This window comes from Choloepus didactylus, chromosome 21 (assembly GCF_015220235.1).
Source record: "Choloepus didactylus isolate mChoDid1 chromosome 21, mChoDid1.pri, whole genome shotgun sequence".
Taxonomy (NCBI): Eukaryota; Metazoa; Chordata; class Mammalia; order Pilosa; family Megalonychidae; genus Choloepus; species Choloepus didactylus.
Window position 1 is genome coordinate 33,349,282 of NC_051327.1, and position 20,988 is coordinate 33,370,269.

At 41.4% G+C, this 20,988-nt stretch overlaps 1 protein-coding gene across 19 annotated transcripts in view; it reads left to right on the top strand.

The window, feature by feature from the left end:
- Window positions 1-20,988, top strand: part of RBFOX1 (RNA binding fox-1 homolog 1) — a 2,130,504-nt gene that overhangs the window by 1,571,449 nt on the left and 538,067 nt on the right. For all 19 annotated transcript variants that reach the window (XM_037813986.1, XM_037813985.1, XM_037813992.1 and 16 more), the window contains one exon: window positions 419-460. In XM_037813986.1, coding sequence (XP_037669914.1) covers window positions 419-460 — 42 coding nt within the window. The remainder of the gene's footprint in view (window positions 1-418; window positions 461-20,988) is intronic.

Below are 20,988 nucleotides of genomic sequence, written 5' to 3' on the forward strand. Positions count from 1 at the left end.
TTGTCAGAGTGTAGGTCCCACTACACTGGTCCATACCATTGGAGAAGACGCCGTGTGAGGTCCATGGCCTTGTTCCCGCCATCCTGAGTGGGCCTTCAGGGAAGCATCTGTTAGGGCAACGGGGAGTTTTCACTCCCAGGAAGGGGCACTCACTTCGACTGTGCCGCCAACACCCTCTACTGCATCTCCTCAAGCCCCCTTTAGACCCCGGCTCATCCTAGTCGTACCTCTAGATCACAAAATTGAAACTCTAAGTGAAGCTTAGGGTATTTAGACCTAGGGAAAAAAAATAAATACATAATCAATTGACACTGGGTATGCTTTGAGCCGTGTGATTAGAAGTAACTTCCCATTTTTTTTCATGTTGATTCTCATGCAGAACCTTTTGTTTTTTTTCCTCCCTGTCTTTTCTTTGTAGATTTCAAGACAACAGATGAATTGTGAAAGAGAGCAGCTAAGGGTAGGTGCATCTGCTTGTAAAATACTTCCTGGTTCTCATTTCTGTGTGATAAGCAAAAAAATTTCTTGTATCTCCCAAGATACAGCGGGCTTCATCTTAAGACTGGTAGAGTTGAAAATATTTATCCCGGCTAATTTAGTATTGATTGGGCTGGTAAATACAGTACATCTTCTTTTGAAGTGCCATTATAGTAGATATGGATTTTTTGATTTAGATTCAGCAATAAATACTTCTCTTCTGGAATTTGTTTGACATCATTGCACTCTTTTTATGTACAACATGAAGTCTAAGTAATAACAAAGGTTAAAAGGATGTCTTGCTGTCTTCTTAATGTGAATACCAGGTTTTTTGCTGAGTGGCTAAAATGTTCTTTGTTGTTGAGTGGGGTGGATGAGCAACTAATATGTCAAGGACATTTTCTAGAAGAATTCCAAGCCTCCATAGTCCTTAATTTTTAGTGGCATTTGTGTATATGGAAGGAAAAAAAATTTAAATCCCTTATTCTATTTCCCTACCAAAATGAAAACTCTCTCACAGTGCTCAAATATGTTAGATGTAAAAAGGAGAGAATGGTTTGCTTAGAAATGGAGCTTGGTGGAATTGTTCGGTTTTCAGGAGCTAGTGGTTGACATCCCTCCAGGCATGGGTGTGACATTTCAAGGGATACCAACATCATCCCCATCTCTCCTCCCATTTCTTTTCTTTTTAAACTGCATTCATGTTTTGGATGGATGCTTTTGAAGACATGGTTGGTCTATCTTTAATATCGCTGATAGAAGTTGGCAACTTTTACTGGACTGCCTGCCTTATAGTCATGTTTCTCAGTTGTTTGGAGGACAGGAAGAATCTGCTGCTTTTAAAATCATAATGGTGAAATTGAGGTTGGGGGACTGTTGTACTTGAAGGAGTCTAATAAGTCATAATAATTTATTAAATCAGTATAATGCTATTTATACACTCCATTGTAACTTTTCAGTGCATTTATATAACTGTGGTCTCAAGATGATAGTGATTTGTAGAGTTATTTCCATTTTACAATTGCTATTTGCATCAGGTTTGTTAAGTCCTTACGGAAAACAAACAATAGAATCCAGTTGCCTGAAACTGAGCAAGTGAGTTGAGGTTTTCCTTTTTTTTTAATACATATTTATTTTATGTGCTATTCTAGCACAGCCTTCTCTATTAACCTCTCATCTCTACCCATTTCACTCCTAAGTACCCCTGCCTGCATTAGTTGTGACTCCTTCATGAAACAGCCTTCAAGATGTTTTAAGCTTTTCAGAGCTCTCTTATTGCTTTTTCTTCTGCAGTCTGAATTACTGGTTCATCCTAGTAAATAATGTATTGCAACTTCAGATTTTCTTACTGTTTGGATGGGAACGATGGCCACAACTAGGTCAGAACCAGATAAAGGGGGATATGGACTTGTGTGTCTCTAAGAGGCCCTGAAAAATTCCTCAGAAATAAAATAATATTGAAAACTCTGTTGCACATGACACTTGCTTGGAAACTTAAGGACGTAGAAGGTAATGAATTGCTGGTCTTCAGTTTGAGGGGGTTGTAATTCCACATTTGATGAAGATATTATCAGGAGTGTAGTTTAGGAGTAAGAATGGCACCCCAAGCCATACCCTTCCCCCAGCCTCTGTTAAATGAATTAAAACAGTGAATGGAACGATTCATTTAGTCCAAAGCTTGGCTCTAATAAGCCCATGTAAGACCCTCTAATATCACAAACTCGTGCTTTGTTTCCTATTGCTATGGTCTTCATTGTGTTTACATTTTTAGCTAATTTATGTTTTGAATCAATAGATAACACATGTCCATCGATAGAGCACACATTTATGTGATCAAAACTTACATAGTACCAAAGGGGGTACAGTATAAAGGTTTTCCTTCCCACTTGTCTCTTAGGTGTCCACTTCCCTCTTGGAGCACTCCAATGGCATTAAGGACTAGAAGGCTTATATTAAAAAATGAGATGTCTCAGCCTGGAGACACCTGTGAATATTTTCTTTCTCGCCTCCTTTTCCACTCTCTGTCACTTGCTCTCTCTTTTTCTCCCACCTTCTCTCCCTCCCTTCCAACCTCTCTTGCATATGCAGTCATCCCTGCTACTATCTGAAAAGACAGTGGCCCTCATTAAGACAATAGTTAGGAGGTCACAGTTTTCTTGTCCTAAAGTTTCTGATGGAAATTTGAATGTGAAATGCTAATACCTGCCCATGTCAAGGAAAGATTTCCTTAATCTCATTTTTTCCTCAGATAGAGAGAGAGAGGGAGAAAAAGGGATATCTGCTTAGTTACCGACATTATTTAAGGGTATCTGTCTGCCAGCCACACTTCTAAAAATATGTTTTAAATACAACAGTCAACAGACATTTCCAGATTTGCTATGCAGGATGATTGGACTGTGGCCATGTTGTCAAGTTCAAATTCCTTCATTAGTACATTTTGTTATTTTGTCAGAATGCAGGGAGACAGGTGTGTAGTCGTAAAATTTGTCCTTGTCCCTTGCCCTCCTAGAAACCGCAGATAGTGTAAAAAGAGACAGCTGCCCTTTCTATTTTGTCGACACTGTGTACAGATAGACATATCCGAGGCCCTCTCCTTCTGCTCAGCTTTCTTTTTCTCACAAATCCTAAATTAATCTTTCCAAAATGGTCTCCATGAAGTACTTGTATGGTGAGATATTAAGTGGTCTAAAAAATGATCCTATGATTAATTTTGAGACATATAGAATCAAAGTCAAACATTTTCTTTTAACTGCAGATCTTCTCAGAGCTTTTAATATGCAAAAGTGAAATGCAGACAGATGTATTAGTGTACAACTTTCTGCAAACTCATCTGATCAAAGAACATCTTTGCAGCACAAACTCTGAGAAATACTTCTGAAACACTGCATCAGTTTTTTCAATTAGGATGCTACTGACTGCAAGTTATAGAAATGCTGACCAAGAGTCATTTAACGTATTAAATAATAATAATTATAATAATCACCTCCCAGTTCTGGGTTGAAATCTTCATGCTTCTCTTGGCTTTTGCTTCTTCCAAGATGGCTGCCATGCTCCTAGCATCACTTCCTAACATGACACCAGTCTCCTAGGAGGGATGAAGTGGGCGGGCTTCTTCTTCATACCTCTTGCATTTTATTGGAAGAAAAGCATTCCCAGAAGCCTTTTCTGCAGACACTTTGTTAAGTCTCATTGGCTAATCTCTGCACCAATCACTGGCAAAGGGAGGTGGAATCTCAGTGACTGGCTACAGGGGCCATGAGCACATCCTACCTGGACAGAAATGGGCATTTGCTTAACCAGGAGAAGAGGAATGTCTTTGGGGCAGTTACCCGCCAGAGTGTGCCATGAAGGGATCCCACACAAGTCTTTATAATTCCACATGGATCTTTTATGTCACGTGTCCTAGATGTCAGCTCCCTTCCATGCTCCCATTTGGTGGTGGTGACCACATACAGCGCTTCAGCCAGTGTTGATCTCTGGCTTGTGGACCTCGACACAGACGCTTTCTCTGCCAACTTCTTATCCCACAGAGCACATCTCCTCATCTTAACCTACTTTTCTTACCCAGCTTGGTGCTCCCTTTGTGTTTGCCTCATTATCTTTGGAGCTGACCTGGATGCTTTCTTTACTAATTTTCCCTTGGCATCAGGTACAGACAGCAGGCCTGAGACTCCTGGCCCAGAATCCAGCTCAGGCCCCAGTGACACCATCTGTGAACTTCCCAACTCCTACCCTGCCCAAGAGATGGACATCAGCCAGTTATTCCTGATGACACACCCCTCTCACCAGGCTGCTGGGATTGATGATGTTGCCATTGAGCGAACTACAGACAGGAAACCTTTGTCCATGTTTTCCATGAGCTTTTCAAGCAGATTTAGGACCACTTTTTTGAAAGTCTTGTTCTAGAATCCCTTAGGTCTGGTTCTCCTTATCAATGGTTTCTAATGCTTTAATCTTCTCCTTTGCCTGTGCCATCACTTCCTGTGTTTTTGTGTGATTTATAATCTTTTATTGAAACCTAAACCTGGACATTTTGATATTTTAAGGTGTTATCACTGTAATTCAGGCTCTGAAGTGTATGTTCTTTGGCTTGTATACAGCTAGTGTGTTATGACAGAACTTTCCTTGAATGCCAGAAGCTAACAAAATAATAAATAAATAAATAAATAAATAAATAAATAAATAAATAGGGGAAAAAAGCCCTTTCCAGTTTTTGTAGATTGACCTATGCAAGGACTTATCCATACAATGGGTTTATAGAATAGCTCAAGGCCAAACCATAGGAGTTTCCCTGATCCTTTCAGCCCGTGCACTTTGCCTTGTCCTGGGCCTGCCTGTGGCCCTAAGAATTCCCTCATTTACACAGACAGCAATGTCACTTATTCCCTAGAAACAGTTTTATCACCGTCCCAGGCACTGCACTGTGTGTCCTACAGCCAGCAGTCCCTTGCCCAAGGCAGCCACTTCACAGCTCTCCTACAGCAGTTCTGTGGGAGAGTTCCCTAAAATGCCTTCTAGCAAGTTCTGGGATGGTGAGTCCCTCAGGCCATCTCTAGACAGATTGGGCCAGATATGCATGCTCTGGGTATGTGCATGAGGGTGACTCTGCTCCCTCCACTCAGGGTTAGGGAGTGGGGCAGGGGCCAGCCAAGGTCCCACAAGGTCCTAACACTTTTAAGTAGCCTTTTTCTCGATTGGGCACTCTCCCTGTTACCGTGATTCTTTAACTATCTACTGGAGCTTTGGGAAAGATGTTTCTGCAGGTTCTTGCTGGTTGTTCCAAGCTTCTGTGGGAGGAACCAGGAGCCCTGAAGCATCTCACTCTCCATCTTCATCTGTATCTCTCTCATGTTTTGTCTTGTTTCTCCTTGTGGGTCTGCTCTGGATTTTTCTGATTTTTGAGAAAGGCTTTCTCTAACTTTTTATGCACATGGCACTTCTAGCCTCTAAGATTTGGGCTTCATCCATTCCCTTAGACATGGGGAATCACTGTAAAATATCCCAATTACAAATTCCTGGAAAAGGAGTCTGATCGGCCAAGCCTGGATCAGTTGTTCACTCTGGTCCAATCAGCTATGTCTAGGGTGGCAGTAGAAACCCAGTTGCCTTTAAGGGCAGACGTTTAAGAGGAAGAGAGGCCTTGCAAGCTGAGTAAATATCCCCAAAGGAGTCTGCTACACCCTCCAAACTTGGGGACCAGAGCTGAGCAAAGGATCCTGGGAATTAGTATGCGACACCCAACTTCTAGCCAAGTATTTCCTCAAGTGAAGGACACATACCCATGTGCTACTCACAGCTTTCAGGTGAGGAACATTCAGTCATAGAGAAGTGGTGAAGCACTTACAGAAATAAGTATTCCCTTTTCAATTTTCTTTCAATCCTTTTAGTGTCAATGAGAAATTCCCAGTTTAAACTAGAATATTTATAGCAAGACTCTAGCACTTTCTAAGCTCTCTTTTCAACAAAAAACTGAGCATGCCTCAGGCTTAGAGCCTATAGCAGCCAAAACATCTATCTAGACTTTAAAAACAATGTTTGCAAAATATAGTAGTTAAGAACACAGTCCTAGAGATAAACTCTAGACTACTACTTAGTACCATGCAATCTTGTGCATGTTACTTAAATCTTCTGTGCCTCAAATTCCCCATCTGTATAATGGAGATAATTGCACCCATTTCCTACAGGCACACTGAGATTAAAATAATTAGTGCATATAGGGTTGTTAGTACAGCGTTGAGTATAGAAAAGGTCCTTAATAATTGTTAGATATTAATGAATTTATGTTTCCCATTGACTTTTAGTTATGGCTACTGGTATCCATTTACCATTTACCGTGATAACACAAAGTTTCCTTGGCAAATACATTTATTTAGGTTAAAAATGACTTGCTTTAAAGATAAATATTAACCACATAATGTTACAGATTGCCTGCAGTTATGATGAAAACTGTGACTCTAGAATGCAAACGCCTGGAGTTTTAGAAACACTGAGATTACGGTGCCAGCCTTCTGAAAGATGGTGTAGAGCAGATCTGCATTATCAATATTTAATTTGCCAATTAGAAACAAGTCTCTCATTTCTGCTAGACACAAGAGTGATGCGGATTGCAGAATGCAAATTGCCAATGATTGTCCTGGCTTAAGTATTGCCTTCATCTGATGATAATGAAACTTGAGACCACCTTGGAAGGGAGATATCTGGCTCAGACACATCACTCTCCTGACCACCCTCTCCACCCCGAGCCCCAGCTTCCCAAAGTCCAACCCTTCCTCAGTGACTCCTTAGGAGAGCAGGAAGGAAATCTTGAACCCTTGACTGGAGTTTTAGGATGGCTCATTGTGGGAGTATCTGCTGCCACTCAGGACTTACTTAAGAAATGTTTCTTGAGCATAAACTGTATGCCAATCACTGTGCTAGGTAATGGAGATATAATGATGATCACAAACCTGTAGTTCCTTCCCTTCTGCACATTATAGGCCAGTGCAGAAGACAGATAGTCAAACAATCACGACAACAAAAAGTGCACTTGAAATTAGGATAACTACCAGAAATTAGAAAATTCTGTACCAGAAGGAAGTGATGGAAGATGCTTACTTAATTGACCTCCACTTATGAAGCTTCCCAGTTTAATACCTTCTGTCCAGTCCATTTATAAAATGTTGACTGCTGCCCCCAGGCATACTGTGAAGCAACTGTTTCTCGTACAACCTTACCTTTCTCCTCAACCATTTGAGGTGTCCGCTTGCCAAGAGCTTGTTGTGTTTGTTCCCAGACCTGCTTCTGCCAAGCTGTACTTGTTATTGTAATTACATTATTTAGCAGAATAATATGTAAACTGATGAAAAATGAGTGCAGTAAGAAAGAGACTTGTTTCTATGAAAACTAAGTTAAATGCTTTGGAAACCTTCCATGAAAGCGAGTCTCAAAAAATTATTTTGATTAGCTGTAGGCGAAGAGTGCTGTAAAATATTAGTGGCAAAATAACCCCTCAGGAATCTGGAAGGATTCTGCAGTCAGAATATTTTGGATCTATCTTGAAATTCTCACTCCACTTTAAACAAAACCAGAACTGATACTATAGGCCAGAGATTGGCAAACTTTTTCCGGGAAGGGGCAGATTGTGACTATTTTAGGTCTCGTGGGCCATATGGTGTCTTTTGCAAGTATTCAACCCTGCTGCTGGGGCTGGAAAACAGCCATAGGCAACATGTCAGCAAATGGGTGAGGCTGTGTCCCAGTGAGACTTTATTCCTGAAACCCTGGGCAGACCAGATTTGACCCAAAGGATGGATGCAGGTGGCCAACCCGTACCTTACACCATGAAATGTGGGTGAGGTTTATGCTAGGAAGAAAGATGCTGCGGGATGTCATACCACAGAGATGTCAACCAAAGGAAAGGCTTTGTCCTCACATCAAAGATCAACAAAGTAATGCACATTCGTATATTAAACATTAAAACCAAAGGTTTAAGATATTTCTGTATCATTTTTACGGTGCTTCCTTTCTTTAGTAGACTTCCCATTAGGTACCTTCTCCCATTTGAAGACATAAGGCAGCTTCTAGAAGACAAGTGGTTGATACAGAGGCTTGAAGCACAAAAGAAAATCATGCTTACTTTTGTGTTCCAACCACAATGACTAGAACCCCATAGGTCTAGGATGGAAGACAATTTTTTTTCCTTTTGGTGGGGAATCCCTCAGCTAGTAATTTCTGGGACCCCCCCCCCCCAAAGGAAGGCTGTGTTTTTCTCACAACCTAGGGCTTGCTTTCTCAAAGGTGTAGTTCAGCTGCTCTGCAGTACTGCCTTTTCTCAAGAAAAGTCTACTCTAGTAAAAATCTAGGCACTTGCTTTTCATGAACGAGTTCTCTGGAAGCATGAGCAGTGCTCTGCCTTACATGCTAAAGGTTCAGGTAAAGCCAGGCTTTCGTGATTAGCAAAGCTTTAATGGCTGCTCAGGGTTTCACAGAAATCCATTGTGAGTGGTCACTTGTAAAGGAGAAGGGGGGGCAGGTACAGGCCTTGGACCTCACCCTCATTGTCGCCTGCCTCTCTCTACACAGGCTCCATTTATGTTTGTGTGTGTTTGTGTACAAGAAACATAAAATAAAAAATAAACAACTGCAGGGTGCTTTTGTATAACAGATTATCTCATCTTGTGATGTTTCCCTACAAAGGGAATTTGTCCCATCGTAATTAATTCTCAACTTCCAGAAAATCTGCAGAAACTCAGACCATCAGAAAATCTCCTAGGGCAGCTTTCTTACTAAAAGAAGATATTCATAAATACATTAAAAAATTAAATACAAAGTTGTCTTCTCAAAACCTTGCAGTCCACACTCTTCCTTTCAAATCTCATGTGTTCCCTGATTTTTGCAACAACATGATTTGATGAGCACAAAGGAGAATGGATTAAGAAATCATCCAATTAGTTACAGATTTTAATTTTCCTAACTTCATTGTGAAGTATGGTTAAATAAAGAAATGTCCAGTAGCCACGTCCTACTTCTTTTATGCTGCATCACGTAACTCACATACTTATGAATTAATCCATCCTTTTTTGATTCTCCACGGGTATTTCAATGCTCTCTTTGGGGGAAAACTCCAAAATTATCACATTTAAGAGACTTGGCCTGATATTCTCCCTTTCCCTTGTTTTAATTTTAGCCCATTATCCCTATTCATCCTTCCTCTTTGCAGGGCAAATCTGTCCCATTTCTTGTTTTATCGTTAAATCGGTATCCAACAGCTCCAAGCAAAAGTGCTAATAACGCTGACATTTCAATTTGTCATCGCCGCTTCTCGTTTCTATGACTGATACCTCAGTAAGGACTTGTCTTCCTGCTCTGTTCCTCCAAGATCTAAATACCGTTCCAGAATAGGTAGGGCCGATGGGGAGGGAAGCAGATATATAGGACATCTGAAGTCTCCTCTACTGGGGGGGCAGAAGGAAGCAGGCAAGTTTCAGTGGAGTGAGTTAAGAGAAGGCAACTCCCAAAGCCACTGGTCCTTAAGAACGAGTATTGAGACAGCAAGGCCACTTGCCATTCTATATGGCCTGAGTGGACCCTTATTTAGGCTGAGCTTGAATGTAGGTTATTAGCAGGTATAGTAGACACATGCTTGTTAGTTGCTGGAGGCCAGGAAACACTCCTCCCTTTCAGGAAACCCTTGTCCTTTTGGGGTTAATTCTCCTCTCTCATGCGCTCAATCTTAGAGGGATATAAATCAAAGCACCGTCTGCTAGCCAAGGGATGTAGATATGGCCAAGGCAAACCATTTGGATTCTCTTCCCTGAGACTTTGGATATTGAATGTAGTGGTGCAAAATAGGGGGGAAAAAGTAACATGAAAATGCTGGAGTTGATCCATTTCAGTGGTGGCATCTTGGAAAGACTGCGGAGTTCATTCTGAAGGCTAGATGCCCCCCGTGCAACCCTGATTCCTCTCTTTATTTTCTGGCCTGGTTATCCATCTATCCCTTGTGCTCTCATGTCTTTTGTGATCTTCTTTTCTGCTGAACTTAGACAGAAACCATTCCTTTGGCCTGCGAGCAAAGAATCCTCAACGATACATTGGGGGAATATGTCGAACTTGGAGAATTGCAGAGCCAAGAGTTTGGCTAAAGTTTTGCTAAATGTCAACTCTTGCATCATTTCCAGCAATGCTCCTGTGGCCCGGCACCACCTCTAACTTGTGGGAAGGTCAGTGGTAGGAAAATAATGGTTTATGCTACCCACAGGCTTAGGTGTTTGATCCACATTTGCTCATTTCCTTGGGTGAATTGTGAGTCATCGTGGGCTTGAGGGATGTGGGGAGAGAGGTCTGTATTTCAGGGTAATCAGAGGCCTTTCCTTCCCAGCAAAATAAGACACTCTGCATTCCAGTCCCATGGGATCATGGAGATCCATGCAGAGAAAGGAGGGACTGTCTTGTATTGTCGCATGTCCCTGGGGTAATGCTTCTCAGAGTGCCCTCCAAAGCCCATCCACATGAGTGTTTACAAAAATTCCATTTCCTTGGCTCCACCCCAGACATATTGAATCAAATATCTGCAGACAGACCCTAGAGAGAATCCATTGTTAACCCATTTCCCAGGTGGCTTATTAGAGAATATGATTTGAGTATAGCAGTTTTCAAACCTAGCTGGTAAAGCTTTCAGATGTCTTAATCTCACCCTGGGAGACACCAAATTATCATGCCTTGCAAGTGTCTGAGACAGGACTGCTAAAATGAAACAAAACAAAACTTCTGGATTGTTTCTGATGGTGTTTTAGTTTGCTAATGCTGCTGGAATGCAAAACACCAGAAACGGATCGGCTTTTATAAAAGGGGGTTTATTTGGTTACACAGTTACAGTCTTAAGGCCATAATGCATCAACAATCGGGTACCTTCACTGGAGGATGGTGTCCAAAAAACCTCTGTTAGCTGGGAAGGCACATGGCTGGTGTCTGCTCCGGAGTTCTGGTTTCAAAATGGCTTTCTCCCAGGATGTTCCTCTCTAGGCTTTAGCTTCTCTCCAAAATGTCACTCTCAGTTGCTCTTGGGCCGTTTGTCCTCTCTTAGCTTCTCCAGAGCAAAAGTCTGATTTCAAAGGCCATCTCCAAAATGTCTCTGTAAACTGCAGCTCCTTTCTCAGCTCCTGTACATTCTTCAAAGTGCCCCTCTTGGCTGTAGCAAGCTTGCTCCTTCTGTCTGAGCTTATATATAGTGGTCTAGTAAACTAATCAAGACCCATGCTAAATGGGCAGGGCCACACCTCCATGGAAATTATCCAATGAAAGATCTCGCCCATAGTTAGTGATCACATCTCCACGGAAACATCCAATCGAAAGTCTCCAACTCAATCAACACCAATACGATTCCTGCCCACACAATATTGCATCAAAGATAATGGCATTTTGGGGGATATAATACATCCAAACTAGCGCAGATGGGTACCCATCTTTTGATTTAAGTACACATCTTCTACCCTATTGTTATGCAATTTAAAATCATCTGTGGTATAATATTCCTTGTGTGTGTGTATCTTATTTACTCAAAAAAGAAGTATTCTCCGGGAAGGCAAGGATGATTTCCTAGGCTGCTTCTACATGGCCTCAGTGTACAGCACGTCAGATAGATTTAGCAAATACCGGATGGGCTTCTGTGGGCGGAGAGAAGAAGGGATGAATATGTCGGACTTAGCTTTGCCCCATGGTCCTGTCTCTGGCTTAAAAAGATGTGACATCTGATGCCTGGGAGACCCCTTCTCTATGGAGACTCATTTGTAACCTTGTCTAAATGAGCAAGTGAGTGATGTTTGTAAGAATGCTAGTATTCTAATATTTCACATTGCAATGTCCCTAGTTCACTTAGGAATTTTGTTCTTATCCGGCTTCCCTAGACCAGAGATAGAACATGCCTTTGTAATCCTTTTTGAAGTGATCTGCTGGAACCCAGTGATCTGCTTCCTTCAGAGTGGGTTGACCACCTGCCTGCCTTGCGTCCAGGGCTCCCTCTGCCCTGATGAGTGAGCTCCCACCTGCCCGCTCCTCGTTCAGCATCATAGCTCTGCAGCCTACCTTGTTCCTCTGTGTATGTTCTTTGTAATTTCACGTATATTTCCCTACAACCTGCTCTGCAGGAAACCTGTAATCTCACCCAACTCCTGATCTGTGGTTTTTCTCCCACAGAAGCAAGTGCAAGTCTCTCTACCAAGAATACAATAAATAAATATTGTTGATTGATTGAAGTGGCTGTTGTTCTTCTCCAGGAAAACATTGGAAACACTTCAAAATACCTGACACCACAAGAGAACTTTAAAGCCAGTTATTTTATTGGACACACCTACCTGCTAAGTGTGCATATGCTAAGTGTTTTGTGTATTGCTAAATAGGAAAACTCTTTTAATCCCCATTTATAGAGGAACAAAAAGAGAGGTTATGTGTCATTCCCAACAAACACAGCTAATGGTACAGCTAGGAATTGAACCAGGACAATCTGATACCAAATCTTGCTTTCTTTGACCACCAGTATGTGCTGCCTCACTGTTTGCTCGGATCATCCGAGCCCATGGGGACAATGCACCCACCTTGGAGAAATGAGCTAAAAATGCTCCTTCACACTGTGAGGTCAGGATTTGAGAAGGATATGCTGATTTCTCTCTTTGCAGTTTGGGTGTTACTCTTAGAATTGAGGCCACATCTTTGCATATTCCAGCTATGACAGCTAGAAAATGTCTCTCCTGGTTAGATTTTTAAGTAGCTACCACATGAGCTGACTATTTCATGTGCAAAGTTTCGGGTGCTTCTGGTTAATTTCTTTGACAGCTACCTTTCCGACGCTGACTTAAAAAGCGGAAGATCCGTTTTGTAAGCAAGTGTAGAAATTTCCCAGAGCAGTAGCTGTAATCCTGGAAATCCGTGTGTTCTAATTTAATGCCTTTTCCACATTCAGGACTGCAGTCATTGAGTTGAAATAGTTTTTCTTTGTATACCCGAGTTTTCCATGAAGAAAAAGAAATAAAATGCAAAGCCTCGGGCAGTTCAACAAGAGGAAAATTTGAGGTCAACCCTGTCTTCTGAGCTAGTTAGTGTTGCGGCAGCTCTCTGTGTCCTGCTGTTTACCCGTTTTGACCCCAGATCATTTATTTCTGAAGGACAGACTAGTCAGATAGCGGTTTCTACCCCAAAGCTCTAGAATTCCCCTTGGGAAAGTGAAATGGACACATCCAATCATGCCCCCAACAATGACAGGCTAAGCCCACAGAACATGAATTATAAGTTAATACTAATTAATTAAGCTGAAGGAAGAGCACACAGAGACTCGACACCAGCATGACTAAGATGGGGCTCATGTGCCAAGCTCAGCCTTCCTCGTCTCAGACATGGGCCCTGCCACCTGATCGTGGTGCTCCTTCCCACCAAACTCAGAAAGTAACCTTGGAAGCCTAATTTAAACGGTCCTCCAGGAAGCCACAATGAGGGGACCAGATCTGGTGCTCATGTTGAAATCTACTTGCATTTGTTTTCTCTTACTGCTGTGAAAATCATCACCCATGTAGCAGCTTATGCAACCCAAATGTATTACCTTTCAGCTCTGTAGGTCTGAAGCCTGTCTCAGGTCTCACCAGGCTAAAATCAAGGTGTGGGCAAGGCCGTGTTCCATTTAGAAGGTCTCAGGCAGGTTCTGTTTCCACGATCATTCAGCTTTTTGGTGGAGTTCAGTTCTTTGCAGTTGTTGGACCGAGATCCCTGGTTCCTTGCTGGCTGTCAGCTGAGGGCCATTACCAGACTCTAGAAGCTGCCCACATTTCTTAACACGTGACCCCCTTGCTTCATCGTCAGAGCCAGCAGTGGTGGGATGAGCCCTTCTCCTGCTTCAAATCTCTCTTGTCCCTTGTCATCTCTTCGACTGAGTCCTCTTCTGCTTTGAAGGGCTCATGCGATAACATCAGTCCCGCCTGGTAATCCAGGATAGTCTCCATATTTTAGGCCCATAATCTTAATTCCATCTGCAAAGTCCCGTTTGCCATGTAACATAATGTACCCAATTGTAACACCAGGGAGCAAAGATCGTGGAGGCCCAAATCTCCTCACATGCTCCATGTACCATGCTCATGCTAGGTGGGCTGACTGCACATGTGCATGCACACACTGCACACGCTGCACTCACTCACGCTGCGTTCTGGGATAGCAGCCCCCATTTTCATGCTGAAAAGTCAGAGTACAGAGCATCCAGAACTACTGTGCAAGGCATCCTGGGCTCTGCCTTGGCACAGGACACACCCACACCTGCCTTTTGAAACTCTTCTTTCCCAGTACCCACTGGTGTTTGTTCTTCTCTGCATTAAGTCTGGCAGGGGCAAATGAAGTATTAGTTAACACTGACCCTTTGATATTATTTTATTATCTAACTGTTCTGTTGGTTTCTACTTTTTAAAAAAAGAGTATAAATTAAGGGAATGAAAACTGAAAAAATCTCTTTAAAAGAATCATTTAAATATATCACCTAAGTGTTTACTAAAAAAATGTGAATGAGTGAGTGACTGGATTATTTCTGTAGGCCTCTGGGGGTGCCCATGGGAGATGCTGTGGGAGGCCTGACATTTCTCTCGTTGTCAACTTTTGTATGCCAAAGGCTGATGACTGCAAATAGTGATGAACTTTTTCACAGGGTTTTTTGTTCTGGCTATGGGGCACATTCCACTCATGCATAGAGCAAGCCACAAGCAGCAGGAGATTAATACATGTGGGAGAAGCACTCAACTCATGATATATTGGGATTTGGTGGATCAATATCCCAGCTCCCTCACCCCTTGATGTGGTCACTCTGAGGAAACGTCTACACTATCTCTAAGAGTTGCTCAATGGGATTAAAGTCTAGTTTCCACAGTGGTCACTTGCTTGTTAGCATGCTCTGATTCTCCCTTACATATCTCACTTTCCCAATCTCCTGTTGGTTGGTGTTTCCTTAGATCACCTCTCGCATGAACTCTTTGCACCTGAATCTTTACCCCAGCTCTGCTTCTGAATCCAAACTAAAGTAGTACCTTCACCATAATGAAAGATATCATAATTTAATAATTCTACCAAGCAAGTAGATTTTTTGTAGAGAGTCAGTTTCTATCATACTAGCCTCTATGAGATCATTCTTTTCCCCACCCCAACCCCTCTCCCTTCTTTTATAATACGTCACCGCTATTCTTGAGGGAACTCTTGGATTATTGAATAGGTCTGAAGACAACTGCAGCTTGATATATCACTCATATTACATTTACCAACAGTTGGGAACTTGTGTTGGCTGCCAGGGTAATTGGAGCACTGGATTTTGATAGGGGAATATCTTGCTCGCCTGTGAGGACACCAATGCGTTTGCTGCTATAGTATGCACATATTTATTTGCTCCAACGTGATTTCTAATTTACTGGTTGCTTTCAAGAATGCAGAAGCTCTCTTGGATAAAAACAAAACAAAACAAAAACACAGAGGCATGATTCATGAATGCTTGTCTGTCAACACACACATACACAGATATACAAACTTCCCGGAGTATTCTGCTGATATTTAAAGATCTTTGGCAAGTTTTTTGGTGTTATTATCAATGATTATATACCCTTAATCTTGATTGCATATATGGTTTGACATCTTCAAGCCCAAAGCATGTTTTTATAGATGTGTGAATTAAACATTGAACTCTTTTCAAGATAGCTGAGTTAGTCTTTAAGCACTTTTGATTAACCTGGTTTTGCTTATTTGCTCTGAAATATTCTAATGCCTAGCCGTCTCTCTTTGCATAAAGTAATTTGGGAGCACAGCCCTAAGAAACATACTTTTATAAATAGCTAAAAGCATCATGCCCAGAACATTTCCCCAAACTTGCCTCAGACTAAAGATTTGCAATTTAGCCTTTTTTCCCCACTCAGCTATTCAGGTCGTGTAGATTGAGAAATTGATTAAGGTCGACAAAACCAGAGCTGACAAGGCTGTAGCTGGGGTGTTCATGAGCCAGCGAGCGGGACTCAGCCTGGCATTCAGAAAGTCCTCCGTCTTTTGCAGATTGTCCCAGAATAGGGTGTTGTCTCATTTTTCTCTGGCTACATTTGCCATTAAGAGAAATGAACTCATAACAAACAGCATAGCCCTTCTTGAGCAGGAAAACATGGATCCTGCCTGGCTCACCATATCATAGGGTCTTCACAGGCTAAGCCTCTCTGCCTGCTCCCCTAAAACATCCATCCTGAGAAGTGTTACTTTGGCATCATAGAGTAATTATATCACTCTAAAAACTTAAATTGAGCAGCTACTATATACACCACTAGGAAATTAGAAATGACTTGCTTTCAAGGATTATGCCATCTGCTAGAAGGTTTGAAATGTAGCCATAAGTAATGATCATGCAAGGGAGAAGAAAATGCTGTTTGTTTGCTATGAATAATGAGGTCTTATGCGAGCTCAGAAGTGGTACCTGCAGGCCTAGGGCAGGCCTCTCAAAGGAGTTTGTTTGTGCTTTTTTTTTCCCCAGCTCTGAGGTCCTGCCTGAGTTCTAGGTCTTTATACCCAAGGGGCTGCTGTTTATCTCAACTTAAACATCCCTTAAACATCTTAAACTCAATATACCCAAATCCACACTCCTCTCTCCTCCACACATATCCTTCAAGCTGGTCTTTCTACATTGTTCTGTCTCTTCATAACAGCTTCTGATTCAGTTATCAAGGCCAGAAAGGGAGGGCCCACCTTACTCCTACATCTCCCTTCTCCCCACCACCTCCCCCAGATTGGAGAGCCATAATATCTGTCACAACTGCCAGGGTCTCTCCAGATCCACTCTCGTAAACGTAATTGAGGCCACTATTATTTCTCATCTAGATTCCTCCAACAGCTTTGAAACTATTTGACCTATTCTCTACCCTTTTAGGGTGAGCATATATCCTGGTTTGCCTGGATCATTCTTGGTTACAGGTATTATCCTGGTAAGATTATCAAAAGCACCTCAATCCCTCCCAATAAAAGACTGGTTTGGACAATACATTATAACCATCGGATCTGTCAGTCATTCTTTAGGGCCAGAATGACCTTTCAAAAGCTTAAATATGCTACTCTACTATTTATCATGTGCTGATCATCTTCCTTACACTTACCCACAAAATAATTATCTGGCTTATTTTCTGTTTACTGCTTCATAGTCTGTCTCCCCTCATCTCCCTTAGATAAGGGGTTAAGCCCCTTAGATAAAGGACAGTGACTTTCCTGTTCATTGTTCTTCTCTCTAGGCCTATAACATAGTAGAAGCTAAATACATGTTTGCAAACACTATATGAATATCAGTTTTATTTCTAACAGTGAAAGAAAGCAGTGTGTGTATCAACACCATAATTTGACCAAAAGGACGCCCTATATCCTAAAGAGCTGTCCCAGATATCACAACATATTAGAGGAACTTCTGCTTTTGGCCATGGGAGCAAGAATTCCACCATCAACCAGTTTAAAAGTGGACAAAATGTATGCTATAGCAGTTTTCAGGCATTAAGGACCAGGTAGGGCAGAGAACAGAATATGTGAGATAAACGCACATTTGATTCAGCTTTATGCCCAGGGCAAATGTCCCCAACCATAGGTGCAGGAGAGTGTAATCCAAACAGAGAGAGCAGCAGTTTCACTTAGCTAAAGAGGCCGAGATCAGAGTTTGAGGATGATGGGGTGGCTGCAATTTGTAGAGCAGGGCACCGAGGGGACCGAGCTGTGTGGGAGGCAGAAGGCTGCACGACCCAGTTCCTCGGGGGAGGGCTGGGGTGCTGATGTGCAGGACTGGCTGCCCTGATTCCCAGCAGAGGGGAATAATTGTGGTTCCAGGAGCTGAATGGAGCTATTGGAGTGTTGTGGGCATTCAAGTGGGACTCCATAAAGACCACATTTCAGAGTAAGGAGCATTTTTTATAGCCGGGATCAGCAAACTATGGGCCACAGGCCAAATCCAGCCTGTAGCCTGTTTTATACAACCCACTATCTAAGAACAGTTTTTTTTTCACATTTTAAAGGGCTAAAAAGGGAAGAATATGGAACATAGACCATATGTCACCCGCAAAGCCTAGTTTTTTTACTCTCTGGCACTTTTTCAAAAAGTTTGCCAATCCCTGTTCTATAGCAAAGGCTGTGCTTTAGGACTATGGACAAATCCAAAAGTAGAATTGCCCTAACAAAGCACAAAAATGAGCCTGAGAGAATCAAGAGGATATGTCAATTATTTTCTGCCAGAACTAAATTCAACCACTATTTAAAGGAAGATGACACAATTCAGAACCCCCACAATGTGTCACTTGCAATGTCCAGCATAACAACAAACACCTTAGGCTGTGTAGAAGCAGGAAGATTTGGCCCGTAATGTAGAGCACAGCTCAGCAAACTGCAGCCTGTGATACAGCCTCTTGTTTTTGTCACTCAAGTTACACTGGAATACAGCCTTGCCGGTTTGTCTACATACTGCCTGTGACTGTTTTTTCTGCTGCAGCGGCTAAGGTGAATACTTAAAACAAAGAGCATATGCCCTGCAAAACCTGATATGCTTATTATCTGGCCTTTTAAGAAAAGTTTGCTGACCTCTGATCAGGAGAAAAAATAGTCGGTAGAGGGAGGCCACAAGATGACTCAGATGCTGGGATTAGTAGAGAAGGACTCTAAAGTAACTATTATAAATATTGATTTTAAAAAAAAGATGGACATGGTGAATGCACAGATGAGAAATCTCAGGAATAAAATGAAAAATATGAACCAAAAACAAACTGAGATTCTAGAGAACTGAGCTGTATGGTAGTTGAAATGTTAGCAGCAGATTGGAAAATGTTAGATAAAGAAATCAGTGGACTTGATGATAGGACAATATCACAACAGAACTAAAGAATACAGAGAAGGAAAAATATTGAAAAAAAAAATTGATCAAAGCCTCACTGATATTTAGGAAATATCTGGCATTTAAATACATATCATTGGAGTCCCAAATGGAGAGAAGAGACAGAGAATGGGACAGAGAAAGTACTTGAAATAGTAATGGTCAAAACTTTCTAAATTTGTTGAAAATGTCAATCTAATACTCCAAAGAGTTCAGGAAAAGAAACAAGAAGTATAAATGCAAAAAAAAAAAAAAAAAAATGCAATGCAAAAAATAAAAAATAAACTACATATAGGAACATTATAAACGAACTGTTCAAAACTAAAGATACATAGAAAGCATCTAATTTTTAAAAGAAGAGCTATATTTGTTAATTTTGCAGCATCAACTGAATTTAGGTGACTAAGATGCATGAAGTCTTACCAAAGTAAGACATTGTTAGAAATGTTGAGGGTGGGAAGAGGTAGAAGGAGGACTCATTGAAGGAAGCATCAAAGGGAAACCAAAGAGAGAGAATTAAAGAAAAAGAAAAAAAAAGTGACTCACAAAAATATACGGTGAGCCAAGGCAAATGCTGAAGCCAAGATGCAATGCCACCATTTTTAGGAGGAGGTCATCAAAGGGGCTGGAGCCCTGGGGGTCAGAGTCACTGTGGAAAAGTTTGTCCTGTTCCGATGCATAGGGGCAAACTGCAGTGGATATACAGGGAGAGGTTGAGAATAGGTAAATCGTGGGAAGAGTCACAGTTCAATGCCTCTCTAGCACCAATGGTGAATGTGCTTCATTTGCTCAGGGAAGATCAACTTCAAATGCAAACAGTTATTAGTTTCAGTTAACAGCTATTTATAAAGAATTGACTAGATGACAAAGAGAACTCTAAAAGGTTTTGTGAAGTGGAGAATCTTAGGCTATTTCGTAGCCTGGAGGGACATTTTTTTTTCCAGCACACACAAGGATTAAAGAAAAAATTAAATTGTTGCCAATATTTAAAATATACAGATTTCTGACTTCTCTGGAGGAGAACAGTACTTAAAAAAAAAAAACACCTGGCAATTTTGGGCTTGCATTCCTTTCATGGCAACATAGCATTGCTGCAACTGAGTAACTGTTGCTTCATTTAGATGGTATTGTGCTTTATTCTGCCACAGTCCTCACTCTGACTCTAATTAATCCCCAACACTGATGCCAGGTGTTAGTTACTATTTATCTTCATGCTTGGGCTGCTAATTATTATTATTATTGTTTATAATAAAGTTAAATGTAAAGAGAAAAGTTTCTTTTACCCAAGTCTTTGACAATAATGGGAATATAAAGGACCAAGAAAAGACACATGTTCCAGAAACTAAACTAAAATAAAATACGATATACCACATTTTTTTTGTGAAATGTAGAACATCTTCAGACGTTTAATATGCAATTAAAGTATGCCACGTACCTTTCCCATATCACTCATGTGCATCAGCAGTGTGTCCCCTGCAAATATTTGAAATGTTCCTATGGAAGGAGTCTTTTTTTGTCAAATGAATTCTTTTCCTCCTAATAATACACAATCATTGTACCAAAAATTAGCAATACAGAGAAAATGTAAACAAATCTCTGTACGTCATCAGGTTGATCACAACAACAATTTATACATATTATGGATTCTCCACTTTAAGTTGTCATGCAAATATCATGGTTGATATGCCCACTCCAGATACTTTCCATAGGCCTCTAGGGGTGATGACACAGTTTCTTGTATAACTCAAGTAAGTAATGTCACCTCTCTTGAGACCAGAGAATGGGCTGCTGTTTGCTGTTTTAGCAAAACCCCTCTTTTCTAACAATTTTCTAACTTGACATTTCTAGAAAGAACAGCTTGGGAGGTAGCAGTTTTGTTGTGCATGGTTGGGAGCAGAGGGGAGGGCAGAGGCATCACTCTGCTTTCTTGGAGGAGGGCCATGTGTTGGATGAGACCCCAGAGGCTTTCCTTGCTCAAACTTCTGGTGCATCTATAATTTTCTTTCCAGAAATCTCTTCGAGGCCTGTGGAGTTTTAGCTCTGGGGGAAGTCTTTCTCTTGAGCAAGCAGCTTCCCAGCTACAATGCAACATTCAAATTAAACTGGTGCATGTTCAGACAATCCAGGATGGAAAATCTTGGCATTAG